This window comes from Ammospiza nelsoni, chromosome 28, assembly GCF_027579445.1.
Source record: "Ammospiza nelsoni isolate bAmmNel1 chromosome 28, bAmmNel1.pri, whole genome shotgun sequence".
In the NCBI taxonomy this organism is placed as follows: Eukaryota; Metazoa; Chordata; class Aves; order Passeriformes; family Passerellidae; genus Ammospiza; species Ammospiza nelsoni.
The window spans coordinates 4952844-4967267 of NC_080660.1; the positions used below are offsets into that span (position 1 = coordinate 4952844).

Here is a 14424-nt window from a genome sequence, read left to right on the forward strand (position 1 = left end):
GTTCATTCACCCCACGGTGAGGAACAAAAGGCTGCTGAAAGTCCTACAAGAAGCCCAGCTCAAGTAGCTAAATTCCCAAATAACTCCAAAAATCCCAGGCTTGGGTTCTTTGCCAAATGTGAAAATCATTATTCTCTTCATCCCTCTCACCTTTGTGACAGCTACACAGAGCTTCCCCTTCCTTTTAATAATATTTGTATTGGGCCAAGTTTGCACTTTCGTTTTATCAGAATGTGCCAGCAGCTGAGCTGGGGCTGTGCAGGAACCACTGAAACTTGGAATTGACACAGAATTGCTTCTATTGTCAGCTGATGCTGCGGTGGCCACAGGTCAGAGGGGTGGGAAAGGGGTGGAGGAAATGCTGGGGCTGGGTGCTGAGCACAGGGCTGAGCACACAGTGATGGTTTTGCTCTTGCTGAGCTTGTACTGAGTCAAGGCCTGTCCTGCCCCTTGTTCAGCCATGCTGGGGAGGGGTGGAGGGTGTGGGGGAGGTTGGGAGGGGACACAGCCAGGACAGATGACCACAGCTGACCCCAGGGCTACCCCAGACCATAGGACATCATGATCAGTGTATGAAGTGGGGGGAACAAGGAGGAAGGAGGGACATTTGGAGTGAGGGTTTTTGTCTCCCCAGGTAACACTTAGGCAAGATGGGGCCCTGTTTCACAGATGGGCAGGGCCAGCACCAAAGATCCAGACACCAACTTAAGGAACAGTGTATTTTAGATAATGCAAATTTGCAAAAAATTACAAAACTATTAGGTAGGCAAAGCAAATAATCATTAGTAAATAATTCCAAAAGAGACGATGTTGAAATGAGTATCACACAACTCTCCATTTCTGGCTGCAGGCTCTGGAGATTCTATCTCTGCCTTCAATCAGGGTTGCATTCCGTAATAAATCCTGGTACCAAATCCTGCTTTCCAAGGCTGAAACAGTGTCTCAGGTTTAGCTGGCTGTGTATTCAATTACCATCTGTTAAAGGTGGGGCAGTTATCATCTGTTAATTGAGCAGTTTACTTTATCTCTTCCACAAGGAATCCTCCCTCCAGGGAGAGATCTTCTGTTAATGGGCAATTCAGTATCACTGATAAAAATTACATCATCCCATTGTGAGAAGCTCTGCCCAGAGGGAGGAGCCAAGCATTCCTACAGGGATATAACCTGAGAATGTGGAAAACAGTCAGCCTTCTCCCACAGGATTTCCAGAAGAGCAGCATTCAGCTCCACTGGATCCCAGAGGAAGACCAGACCAATCGACACCACCACTGGACCTACAGAGGAAAACTCCACCCTTCTACAGGATCACTGCTCCAACAAAACCACATCTGTCACTCCAGGAGCATTGCAGCCACAATTTAACAGGAGTACTACCAACACTCTGACCCACAGGGTATCAGGCTATATTCTGACTATGTAAGTAGTTTTTTAGTACTATTGCATTTGTATTTTTAATTTTCCTACTGAAGAACCGTTATTCCTATTCCCATAGATTTTGCCTGAAAGCCCCTTATTCTAAAAATTATAATTATGAGGGAGGGGATTAACATTTTCCATTTCAAGGGAGGCTCCTCCCTTCCTTAGCAGACACATGTCTTTTCAAACTGACACAATGCCCCAGGACACTCAGACAGGTGAGGAGGAAGTCAGTGCCCCTTTCCCGCTCTTTCCTGCTCCATCTCCCAGCCCAGCACAGCCCATGGCTGCAGGACAACCCTGCTGCCAATGCTGTCCTGCTGAGGATGCAGTGGGGGTGTCTCCTTCCCCTTCCCTCCGGCACAGAGGCAAATCCCATCCTGTCCTTGCCCTTCCTCCCCTAGAAGAGGAGTTGAGGATGGAAACCAGGGAGGACAAATGCCCGCAGCAAAACCTCATGGAAGAGAAGCCCTACAAGAGCTTGGAGTGTGGGAAGAGCTTCAGGAAGAACTCATACCTGAAGTGCCAGCAGATGATCCACACTGGGGAATGGCCCTATGAGTGTGGGCAATGTGGAAAGGGCTTTAGCTGCAGCTCCGCCCTTGTCACGTGTCCAGTCCAGCTGTTTGTCCGGACATGCGTAGGATGGCTCTGGGACAGCCCATGCTTCAAAGGATGAGTCTGGACTCTTCAGATTTTCAGTCTTTGAATTGTTCATTATTTCTTTTTTTTTTTGGGGCAGAATTTTCTTTCTGCCTGACAGAGGTCTGACTAGCAAGGCAGCCAAGGGCACTCTGACCTCCCACTGGGCAGTCGTCTCCTTTTATACCAAAAACTACGAACACCATATTTACCTTCGTTTTCCAATACCTTTCACCCGTATTAGCAAGTGCACCTTCACAATGGACCAATCCCAAAGTGCCAACATCACCACAGAAAATGGATGACAAGAAGAAAGAAAGAATAAGGACAAGACATGCCCTGATCCCTCCATCTTGTCTCCAAAACCCCCCTGTACCAAAACCCTAAAATCTATATTTCACTCTGTAAATACATCATTCTTACACCATTCATTCCCAAGTGACTCTCATGTCCTCAAACAAGTGGCACATCCCTCGAAGGGTCAAAGTCAAGCCACCAGGTACTTTTGGCAACATTCCAGGATCTCTGAGCCCCCCAAGGGTTGTCTTGATAACCTTGACATCTGGAGTGATGTGCTGAGTTCCCACAGTCACCCAGCAATGCATCCACATTGGGGCAATGCCCTATGAATGCCACAAGTGTCAGAAGAGGTTTCACACCAGCTCCAATCTCCTCCTGCACCACCAGTGGATTCACTCAGAGGAGAGGCCCTTCCGCTGCCCTGACTGTGGGAAGGGCTTCAAGCAGAAATCCCACCTCATCACCCACCGGCACATCCACACTGGGGAGAAGCCCTACGAGTGTAGGGAATGTGGGAAGAGCTTCAAGCAGAAGTCCCACTTGATCCGCCACCAGAGGATCCACACTGGGGAAAGGCCCTACAGATGTGGGGAATGTGGGATGACCTTCAGTTGGAGGTCCCAACTTAACATCCACCAAATTATCCACAGTGAGGAGGTGCCCTATAAGTGTCCCAAGTGTCAGAAGAGGCTTCAGACCAGGTCCCATCTGCTCCGCCAGCAGAATCACACAGAGCAGAGGCCCTTCTGTTTCCCCGACTGCGGGAAGGGCTTCAAGCACAAGTCTCTCCTCATCACCCACTGGTGCATCCACACTGGGGAGAGGCCCAATGAGTATCCCCAGCGTGGGAAGAGCTTCTCCACGAGCTCTCACTTGACCAACGAAGGCACCAGTAAGGGAAGCCCTGCAAATGCCCCAGTTGCAGGAAGAGCTTTGTGCACCGCTCCAGCTTCATCCCCCATGGAAGGATGCATGTTGGGCAGAGCCCTGGTGACCCACATTCCCAGTGATCTGCTCTGGAAGGACACCTGGCTCGGTATCCTTTCAGTTTGGCCCCAATTTCCTCTTGATTTGTCGTTATCAGTTAAAAACACATGTAATAGGACTAAATTGAAAGAAATTGATCAAAGATGTCTAAAGTTTCATCACTTAACAGTTACTTGAGCAGGAATTTAGGCTTTTGGGACATATTCTGGAAGATTTGTGGGTTCTTGGGTGGTTTCAGAAAGTGTTGTCCATATCTTTGCACTCCAAAAGTCAAGATGGATTGATCTGTCACCTCAAAATTACTCAGTCCCACTGAAAACACCTCAATCTTACCCTCAAGGGGCTCAACCCCATTGCAAATTGCCTTGTTCCCACCTCAAAAAAACTTAGTATCATGCTAAAATGACTCAGTTCCACAGCCTCCAGGGTGAGATGGGATTGGATACAGGCTGGGAGAAGTGACATCCAAATTTGAGGGTGTGGGATCAGGATTGTGGGGTCTGGGTGTGTGGGATGTATTTTGATAGTAAATAAAACTTTCAGAACTATTGGTTTCTGTCCCATTCATTTTCCATCAGTTCCAGTTCTGTTTTTCAGAGTGCCACCTTCTCAGATGATTGTGTTTGTGTCCTCATTTGTCTCCTACCTTTCTTTGCCTGCTCTCTTTCTCTCTCAGTGTCTCCCTTGACCCAGGGCAGATCTCACCAAAGACCCTGTCCTGATTTAATTCCCAATCCATGAGCTACAACAACCACGGGTGAAGTTATGAAGGCTGGAAGTGAAATGTCATTGTAAGAACTTGCTCCACTTGGCTTTTGGCTCCTTCTTGAGAGCTTTGCTTCAAGGGCAGGAACATCTTTTCCTGTCTGGGAACTGGAATTCCAGCCCCTGGGAGCGTGTGTCGTGGATGCCAGAGGGGCATTCCCCAGGCTCCCAGGGTGCTGCTCCTGCTGTGCCTCCCAAGGAGCTGTGCAGGGCCAAGGGACAAGGTCCAGCAGCTCTGTTCATTCTGCAGTGCCACAAGGGTCCCAGGTTCCATGAGTTTCCCTACTGTCAACAGTGATTCCTTGGTTCCCACGATGCCCTGCTGTGTCACCATGGATATTTGGTGCCATGAAGTTCTTCAGTGTCACAATGGCCTCCCTCACTCCATGAGCTTCCGCAGTGTCACAATGGCCTCCTTGGATGGGCAGCCCCACTGGGTCACCATGGATTCCTTGGTTCCATGAGGTTCCGGGAGTGTCTCCATGGTCTCCTTGGATCCACAGTGTCACAATGGACCACTGGATCCATGTGGCCCTGCTGTGTCACCATGGCCCCTTGGTTCCATGGGACCCCAGGGTCACACTTGACTCCTTGCTTCTACGTCATCCCCTCAGTGTTAAAATGGCCCTTTTGTTCCATGGGGAACACAAAAGATTTGTAGAAACATTGAGAAGATCCTGCTTAACACAGCTGGGAACATCGGTTTGCATTCAAGAGAGATGTTAATGGTGAGGATGGCACCAGCAGCTTCCATCTGCAACAGAGATCCAGGGAAAGGACACAGACAGAGAATTCAGCTGCAAGGCTCAGAGACTTCTGCTTCCAGAGGTCATTTCTGCTCACACTGTCCCTCCTAGAAAGGTGACACCATTCCAGGCAGCCTGGATTGAGCAGGTTGTTCTTGAGTGGTGTTTGTTGCTTAGGAAACCTGCTGAGTCTTTTCCATTCTTTTCTTCCTAGCAGAAAAACTTTCCCTGGGCCTGTGTGCAGGCAGAGCCCTGAGGAGAGCAGGTGGGACACGGTGCAATGGGCTGGGACACGGAGCCGCAGATCTCAGGAGACAAGGTCCTGCTGCAGGGCACAGGGATGTCAGTGCCAGGTGGGCCATGTCAGACATGGTGAGGCTGGGGGTAAGGAGCAGCTTGTCCAAACAGGGCCAGCCCTCAAGGGGTTCATTCTTCTCTGTGCCCAGACCTCCTAAGGAGACATTCAACATCAAGATCCCCAGGGGAATGCTTCTATCAGCTCTCCTCTGAACTGGAAAAAAAAAAAAAATACTCACTTGATTAAAGAAAAAACATCATAAGGTGCAATTTGAAATCTCTCTCCTTAATAGAACTCCACACTGACTCCAGTCAGCTGCACAAGCCCTGGGGACTTGAAGACCACTGAAGGAAGAGAAAGGCCCCCTGAGAGCTTTCTCTATTTTAATGTTCCGCACAGTGGATTTGGTGCTGAGTCGAGGACCCTCAGGCACTGAGAGAAGGCTGAAGAAGCTGCTCAAGGAGTCAGGAGCAAAACTCCAAGCCCCCTGGAGCATCACTGGGCCCCACTGAGGGCAGGGACTGCCAAAGGCTCCCCAGGGACTGCTGAGAGCAGATCCTTGAGGCCAGGATTGCAGGCAGCCAAAGGCTCTGAGCAGGGAACTGCAATGCTGAGCAAGGCCTGGGCTGGCTGGGGGAAGCAGAAAGGCCAAGCCCTGAGCCCAGCCTGGGACAGCAGGGCCTGTCCCTCATGGGTGGCTTGGGGCTGTTTGTGGGGCAGTGGGATGTGAGGGGCAGCAAGGACAAATGCCGTAAACCTGTGTGACACTGCAGATCCTCAGGGAACCAAGGGGCCAGTGGGACACTGTGGGGCCTTATGGAAACAAGAGGCCATTGTGAGGGCTGGAATACCCCAGAACAGTGAAATGCTGGGGGTAACTAAAGCTTCCTTGACTTGAGTTTGGTGTACAGGAGAAACACCAACCAGATATTCTCAGCATGGCCAGATGCAAAGAATATTATTCTTTTTAGAAAGGAACAGACAAGGATCATCAAGTCCCACTCTTAAGTGAATGGCGCACAAAAGGATTGAACCTACAGCCTTGGTGACACCAGCACCATACCCTAACCACATGAGCTAAGAGGTCAAAATGACACCAAGTTTTACTGGCAAAATACAATCAAGGAACTCTGCCAAAGGCTTTAATACAACATCCACTTCAACATAAACCTCTTACCATAACATTAACTTCATTAACTTTGCTCATTTAACTTAAAAACCTTTAACCCTTAAGATGTTTAGTTACCCAAAAATGTCCCACGTAACTAGGATTAGAAGGAGAAGAAATAGAGAAAACTGGAAAGACCGAAGATCTGTAGAAAAACACGCACATAGGTACCAACTGCACAGGTTCCAGCATCACAAACAGAGGAACCCCAGGAGAAGGCAGGATCCAGACCCTGGGCTGGCCTCGTGCTCTGGCTTTTAGTCCCCTGGCCCTTCATGGGCCCGCCCCTGGGGTGGGACTGCCAGTTGCTTGTCCAATCAGAGCCAGGGTAGCACCAGCTGCTAGTGTGTGATTGACAGTTGAACCAATCAGAGGTGAGTTAACACCCCACCCTGCTGTGTGATTGACAGCTCTGCCAAGCCAGGGCTGGGGGCAGGACTGTCCCACCACAAACCAAGGCCTGACCTGACCCTGCCTGCGCACGGGCATTCCGAGCATCCCAAGGTTTCTCAGGACATTGATCTCATCCAGCCTCTGACAGCGACCACGGTGACACTATGGAACCTCCTGGAGCCATGGGTCAGTTGTGACAATGCAGGTCCAAGGACACCACGGTGACACTATGGAACCTCATGGAACCAAGGGGCCATTGTGACACCATGGTGCCTCATGGAGTCAAGGAGACCACTGTGAAATTAAGGGTCCCCAAGGAACTAAGAGTCCATGGTGACTGTCGACGGAAGGAGACCCAGACATCAATTTGATCATCACAGGCCCAATTTTATTGATCAGTACGGCGGGTTAAATACAGTTCATAATGAGCTTCATACATATTGCAAAAGTTGAGCTCAGGATTGGTCAGTTACATATCAGCAACTACGCCTACTTCTGCATTCCTATGGTTCTACTTTTGATACTTTTCACATATTCTCAGGATATATTCAGGAATAATCTCTACTCCCTCTCCTCATGTTGCAGCAAGGTCACTGCTGACCTTTCCTTTCAGCTTGCTGACTGCTGACTTTCTTCCTTCAGCTTAACCAGCGGCATTATGTCAGTGTGGCCTTTCTCAGCTAACCAATTATTAATAAATCTCTCCACAGGTGACCTTGTGGAGCCTGTAAGTGTCACAGAGGAACCACTGTGACACAGCAAGGGCACATGGAGCCGAGGGGCCATGGTGACACATCAGGGCTTTGTGGAACCATGAAGCCATTGTGACATTGCAAGGCCCCATGGAAACACAAGGCCGTTGTCACAATAAAGAAGCAAGGGGAAAATTGTGACACTCCAGGGCCTCATGGAACCAAGGGAATATGGAACAGGATTCCTCCATGACAAAAGCTGCCAGGACAAACAGGTCTGGACTCCCAGGAGCCACCTCTCTCCTCTTCCGCCTTTGAAACCCTTGGGCTCGCTGCTTTCCTTCTAATGGAAAAGAATCATGTTTGTCCTCCAGGTGTCCGTGTCTGAAACTGGGATTCCACCTCCAAAATTCTGTATATCCAAGGGTTGCTCCCAGGCAAAATCTGCCAGTACCATCAAGTCTAGCTGGCCTTGGCCTCTGGTGGCTGCCCCTGCAACACTGGGGCTGGGTTCTTTCCTTCCCATGGAGATCACTGGGACACTGTGGGGACCTCATGGAACCAAGGGGATCATTGTGGCACCACTGGAGCCCATGGATCCAAGGGGATCATTGTGGCACCACTGGAGCCCATGGAACCAAGGGGCCATTGTGACACAGTGGGGCTTCGTGGAACCCAGAGATGATTACGGCTCTGTGGGGCATGATGGAACTATGTGAGACCATCATGACCCTTCGGGGCCTCATGTCACCAAGGGGGCATTATGACACCTCAGGGCCTCATGGAAGCAAGGGACCACTGAGACACTGTGGAGCGCATTGAACTGAGTGAACATGGAGCAGGTCTGGCTGGCTTGGCCTCCCAGGGGCCCCCTCAGAGGTCTGGCTGATGCTGGAATGTCAAGGGCTGCCTCTCATCAGCGCCTGGACCACTGGGGCTCTGTGCTTTTCTTTTTATAGGAAAGAATTGTCCTTCTCCTCCAGACACCACCTGACGTTGGGCTTTCACCTCCAAATTCCCTAAATCCAAGGACTGGCCCCAGAAAAATCTGCCATTACTGACAAGTCTGGCTCGTCTTGGCTTACTGAGGCTCTCACCTGGCTCCTAAACATTGGGGATCTCTGCTTTCCCACCTCTGTAAAAGAACTGTCCTTCTCCATCAGGCGCCCATGGCCAGAAATTGGATTTCACCTTCAACATTGCCTGTTGTGACGGACTGGAGGAGATTGTTGGCTGGAAACATTTTGTGTGCGCCTGGGAGGAAGTGGCAGGTCCAGCCTTGCCCTGCCCTGGGACCCCAGCACTGCCCTGCCCTGGAACCCCAATCCCCCCAGAGCCTCTATCCCAGCCCAGCAGTGGCTGCCAGTCCCTGGCACAGCACAGGCAATGCTCCACAGCCACCTCTGCAGCCCCCAGCTCAGCTCCTGAGGGACCAAATGAGCCCAAGTCCCACCTGGGGGAAGGGCCCAGGAAGACCAAGGAGTATTGAAGGCTGACCACAAGGCAAGCACACATCTTGACCCTATCTCCTCTTAAAATTTCCATCTGAACTCCGCTGGAATCCAAGAGGTGGTAGCTCCGTGTGTGTGCTTCTCTGTATCTTTTCTGGTTTTCGTTACCTCTGCATCTTCTTCTATTTCTGTCCTCTTGAAAATTTTGAGTAACTCAAAATTGAACAGGCTTAGAGTTCATGAAGCTGAATGGGCCAAGGTAATGCTTTGAGAAGTGTTTTCTGCTGATTGATTGTGGCATTAAACCATTTGCCAAGTTTCCATAATTTTCTAAAATTGCCAGTAAAGGCTGTTTTGTTCTATTGAGGTCTTTAAGATTTCTTGTCAGTATTTCTCCAGTGCATTCAACTCATGGTGCAGAAACAATTGTCATTCCTTTAAAATGTCCTTTGAGAGAGTTTTTTAGTGGATGGGGGTCAGGGCTTGTCTGTCCTGCTTGGCACAGCCCAGGCAGGGCTTTCCCAGCCACATTCCACACTCCATTTCCCAGCTGGAGCTCCTGGTGCCTCTGAGTTGTGCTGCCCCGGCCCCAGGGACGCTCTCCTTGTCTGCCCATTCCCCCACGGTCTCTGGGCAGGTATGGCCTAGTGGGGGCTGCTGACATCCTCAGCAACTTGGAGGCTGCTGCTGAATTTTCCTGCTCCAGAGGCTTGTTCAGCCTGCAGATCTTCAGTGCAGGAATTCAGTGTCCCAGGGCTCATTAACACTGAGAACACTTTAACAAGCCAAGCCTCTGAGAATAATTTGATTTTAATTTTCAAATATTTTGTGGTTAATTAGACAGATCTCAGTAGTATATCCAGAGTGAATACATGATATTTAAAAAGACAGCAAGAAAAGATTTTTTTGTCCTGTTTAGGTTTTTTCCCCCTGTAAATTCATTGATATGTGCAATCTCCAATTGACACTGAATCCAAGTACCTCCTCATGCAGTTTGAATAGATATGGAACTCAAGAACCTTCATGGCTGACAATCAATCATACTCTGTCCCTACCCCCACCCCACCATTTCCCCCATCCAAGCCCTGGCACTCAGAGCAGCCTTGTGCAAATCTGAGCTCCCTCCAGCCCAGGCTGCACCTGCAGCTTTCAGCTCCTTGGCTCCAACTCCCACCTGCTTCCCTTGGAGAAGGAGCTGCCCGAGACACAGTGGCTGTTCATTTCTTGTCAGCCAACAAAGCCAAGGAAAGCCACAGCTCCATCAAATGCAAAAGTCATTCCTCTGCTGGATATTAAATCCACTTCCACAGCAGTCTCAGATCAATGGAAAACACCTTCTGTGCCCAACACAGATCCCAAGGTCTCCCCAAACCCTCCTTGCCCCAGTTGTGCCCAGATTTGCTCTTTGCACACACGAGTCACAGGCTGAAGTCAGGAGCTCCCTCCATGCGCAGAGGGAGGAAAAGAGAGAAAGGGGATGAAGAGCTCTCCCGTGCAGAGCCAAGGTCCAAGTGCAGCCCCTGCAGTGGGAACCACAATTCATCAGGTTTGTGTCCTTAGGGCTCAGGGAGTGGTGACACTCAGAGGCACAGGAAGTTTTCTTGCCAACAAACAGAAGTTGAACATTTGAACAGTTTAAAACCCATCACAGCTCTTCCTTCAGCTCTCTGGGATGTCCCAGCAGATTCTGGAATGTCCCCCATCCTGAAGGGATTTCTGTACAGGAACAGTTTTAGACAAAGACATAAGAAAATGAAATTCTGTGATAAACACCATTGAGGTGATGGTTAATTATATATTTATTTAAACTGCACAACTATTGGGCAACTTCTTGCACCTCAAAGCAGGAAACCAGTCAATTGAGGACTACTTGACTGACCAGAATAGACCTAGAGGAGGAAATCTGGGAGCAGCAGGAAGTACATAGATCCACCTGCCCTAAATGAAGTGATGTCCCTAAACGTGGCCATTTAAATAGGAGAGCTGGAAACACCAGATTGAAACAGGGAGATCAAATAATAGATTGAATAACAGTGACATTAGGAGACAGGAATATCAGTCATTTCTCCTGCTGCCATAAGTACACTTCCAGGAAATCCCTGTTCCTGATGGGAAAACTGTGCCATTTCTCAAAGTACTCAAATGACCGAGGTAATAAAGATTTCCTTGTTATTAACACCTCTGCCCCTTTCCAGGCAGACATCAGTTCTGTGCCAATGAACAGGCAGTGCCACTTGTGCCCTGAGGTGCCCAGCTGGGATTGGATCTCTCTAAGAGCACCTGAGGGAGAGCAGAGCACCTTGCAAGCTGCAGGTCCCTGACAGCCCCACAGGGCTCCTGTCCCATCAACATCTGCTCTGCTCCAGTCTGAAACAGGGCCCAGCATGGTGCCGGGACCATCAGACACCTGAGGTATGTACTGGAATTCAATGCCCTCCCCATCCTGCAGCAGCCCTGCATTTCCCTCCTGCAGCCTTGGTCTGCAGCCCAGCCATGGAGACTCTTTGGGCTCTGGACTGTTCCTGCAGCCCCCAAGGGCAGCTGAGCTCTGCCTTTGGCACAGTCAGGCCTGGCCAGCGCAGGCCCTGCTCAGCAATTCCCTGTGTGTGCCTGGCCTTGCTGTCAGCCCCGGCAGCGGCTGCGTGGCCCCTTTGTGGCCCTGTGCTGGCCCAGCCATGGTGGTCCACCAGGAGCATTGTGGCTGGGAACAGCCCCTGTGCTGTGGTGCCCACAGCAGCCTTGGAGCTCTGTGCCCCATGGCCTCCCTGCTGGGCAGCCTCTGCCAGCTCCTGCAGAGTCCCTGGCACCTGTGGGGCTGCACAGAAAGCCCTGTCTCAGGCTCTGCTGGCCTCTGGGCAAGCAGACAGGCCGGCCAGGGCTGGCCATGGCCAGGAACAGGCCCTGAGCCCCGCAGGAGGATGGAGCTGGGCCACAGCCAAACTGAGCCCAGGCCAAAGCTGGGCTCAGCAGCCAGGGCTGCCAACGGCTGGGCACAGAGGCTGGCGCTGACAAATGTCCTGGGCCCCCTCCCTGCTCTGTCCATACCACCAAGGGTGCAGAGCAGCCTCCTCTCTGGGCCACTTGCCTGTTTGCAATGCCTTGCACAGGTGCTGGCCCTGCCCCACAAGGCCTGGCCTGAGTCCTGCCCCTGCACGCTCAGCCAGGCTGAGATGGACGCTGATGGTTTCTGGGCCAGGCTCTCTGAGCCCAGCCCAGCTCCCTGCAAGCTCTGCCAGCTGCCCTGAGCTCTGGGCAGCACCAAGGGCCTCTCCCCAGCCCAGCCCAGCCAGCTGTGGCCCCACAGCTCTGCTCAAGCCAGACTGCTCTGGCCACTGGCCCCATGGCCTCAGCCCCTGGCAAGGGCACAGCAGCAGCTGCAGCTGCCACAGGACTCAGCCCAAACCATGGGGGAAGGTGCTGGGCCAAGGCCAAAGGAGGCTCCCTGGCTGCCCTTCTCCCCTTGGCCTGAGGTGCTGAGATCTCTGCAGCCCCTGCTGCCATCCCATCTGCCCAGGGCAGCACAAGAGCCGCAGTCTTGGGGCCCTCAAGAGCTGCTCCTGCTCGAGGCCCAGGGCCCATGCCAAAGCTGGGGCAGCCACAAAGCTGTGCCCGTTTCTGTTCATTGCTGCTCTGATGGGGATGGATCCTCAGCCACTTGGAAGTTGGTGATGAATTTTACCATTCCAAAGGCCTCTTCTTTCTGGAGCTCTTCAGTTCAGGAATTCACTGAAAATGTCTCATACACATTTGTTCAAAACACCTGAACAAGGAAAGACCCTGGGATCATTTAAATGTTCAGCTCTTCTCTGGTTAATTGAAGAAATTTCAGTAGTTTATTTAATGTGAATATATTGTATTGAAAAGAATGCAGAGAGAACTGTTTTGTCCTGTTTTGTTTTCCTGTTTATAGTTTGGTATCAGCAATGTCCAATTGATATTGACCCTGCAACTTCTAATGCACTCTAAAGAGATATAAAGATTAAGACCCTTCATGGCTGATAGCACATGAAACTTTCTCCCCAACCCTATCCCCATAATTTCCGCCATTCAACCCCTGGCACTTCTATGGATCAGGAATAGTGCGGCCAACAGGAGCAGGGCCGTGATTCTTCCCTTGTTCTCGGCTCTGGTTGGGCATCACCTCGAGTGGTGTGTCCACTTCTGGGCCCCTCAATTGAGGATGGACTTGGAGAAGCTGTAGCATGTCCTGAGAAGGGCAACAAGGCTGGGGAGGGGTCTGGAACAAAAATCCTGTGAGGAGCAGCTGAGGGAGCTGGGGTTGTTTATCCTGGAGAAGAGGAGGCTCAGGGGAGACCTCATCACTCCCTACAGTTCCCTGACAGGAGGGTGCAGCCAGGGAGGGGTCAGGCTCTTTTTCCAGGGAACAGTGACAGGACAAGAGGACATAGCCTTAAGCTGCAGCAGGCGACATTTAGCGTGGACATTAGGAAATATTCTTCACACAAAGGGTTATTGGGCATTGTAATGGGCTGCCCAGGGAGGTGGTTGAGTCACCATCCCTGGAGGTGTTTAAGGAAAAACTAGATGTGGCACTGAGTGCCATGGTCTGGGTGACAAGGTGGTGTTGGGTCCCAGGTTGGACCTGATGCTCTCCAAGGTCTTTTGCAGCCTGGTTGATTCTCTGATGGTTGTGACACTGCAGGGCCCTGGGGAAGCAAAGGGCCATTATGATACTGCAGGGACTGGTGGCACTAAGAGGACCATGGTGACACTGTGGGGCTGAATGGAAGCAAGGTGTCCATGGTGACAGTGTGGGTCCTGGTGGAACCACAGAGGCCACTGTGACACTGCGGGGCCTTGTGGAACCAAGGGGACATCATGCCACTGTGGAACCAAGGAGACCCTTGGGAGAGCCTGGAGACAATGGAATCAAGGGGGCATTGCTCCATTGCAAGAAGTCTGGGATCTCAGGGAACCAATTGTGACACCGTGGTGCCCCATGGAACCAAGGGTCCCTGGTGACACTGCAGGATCTTGTGCCACCAGGGCTCCATTGTGACACTGCAACACCAAGGAATTCATTGTGGCACTCTGAGGCCTCATGGAACCAAGAGACCACTGTGACCCTGCAGGGCCTTGTGGAACCATGAAGAGCATTGTGACAGAGCAGGACCTGGTGTCATGATGGGGGCCATTGTGACACTGCAGGGCCCCATGGAACTAAGGGGCCATTGCTGCTCCTCAGGGACTCCTGGAATGAAGAAAACATGTTTGACACTGTGGTAGCCCTTGGGACCAAGAGGCCATTGTGACACTGAGGAACCAAGGAGAGCATTGCTGCACTGCCAGACCTCATGGAACCAAGGATCCATTGTGGCACTGCAGGGCCTTGGGGGATCAAGGGCCAATGTGACACTGTGGGGCCCAAGGCTCCAAGGGACTTTATGACACCAAGGGGTTCCATAGAACCAAAGGAACATTGTGACATTGGCCTCATGGAATCATGGAGACCATGGGGACATTCTGGGGCCTCATGGAACCATGGTAACACCAATTTGCCTGGGAGTGTTGATCTGCTGGAGGGTAGAATGGCTCTGCACAGGCC

At 51.3% G+C, this 14424-nt stretch overlaps 1 protein-coding gene across 1 annotated transcript in view; it reads left to right on the forward strand.

Moving 5' to 3' along the window:
* LOC132084891 (zinc finger protein 11-like) overlaps nt 1-14424 on the forward strand; it is a 479917-nt gene that overhangs the window by 445122 nt on the left and 20371 nt on the right. The window contains 1 exon segment of the mRNA XM_059490170.1: nt 2656-3037. Within this exon segment, the coding sequence (XP_059346153.1) occupies nt 2656-3037 (382 nt within the window).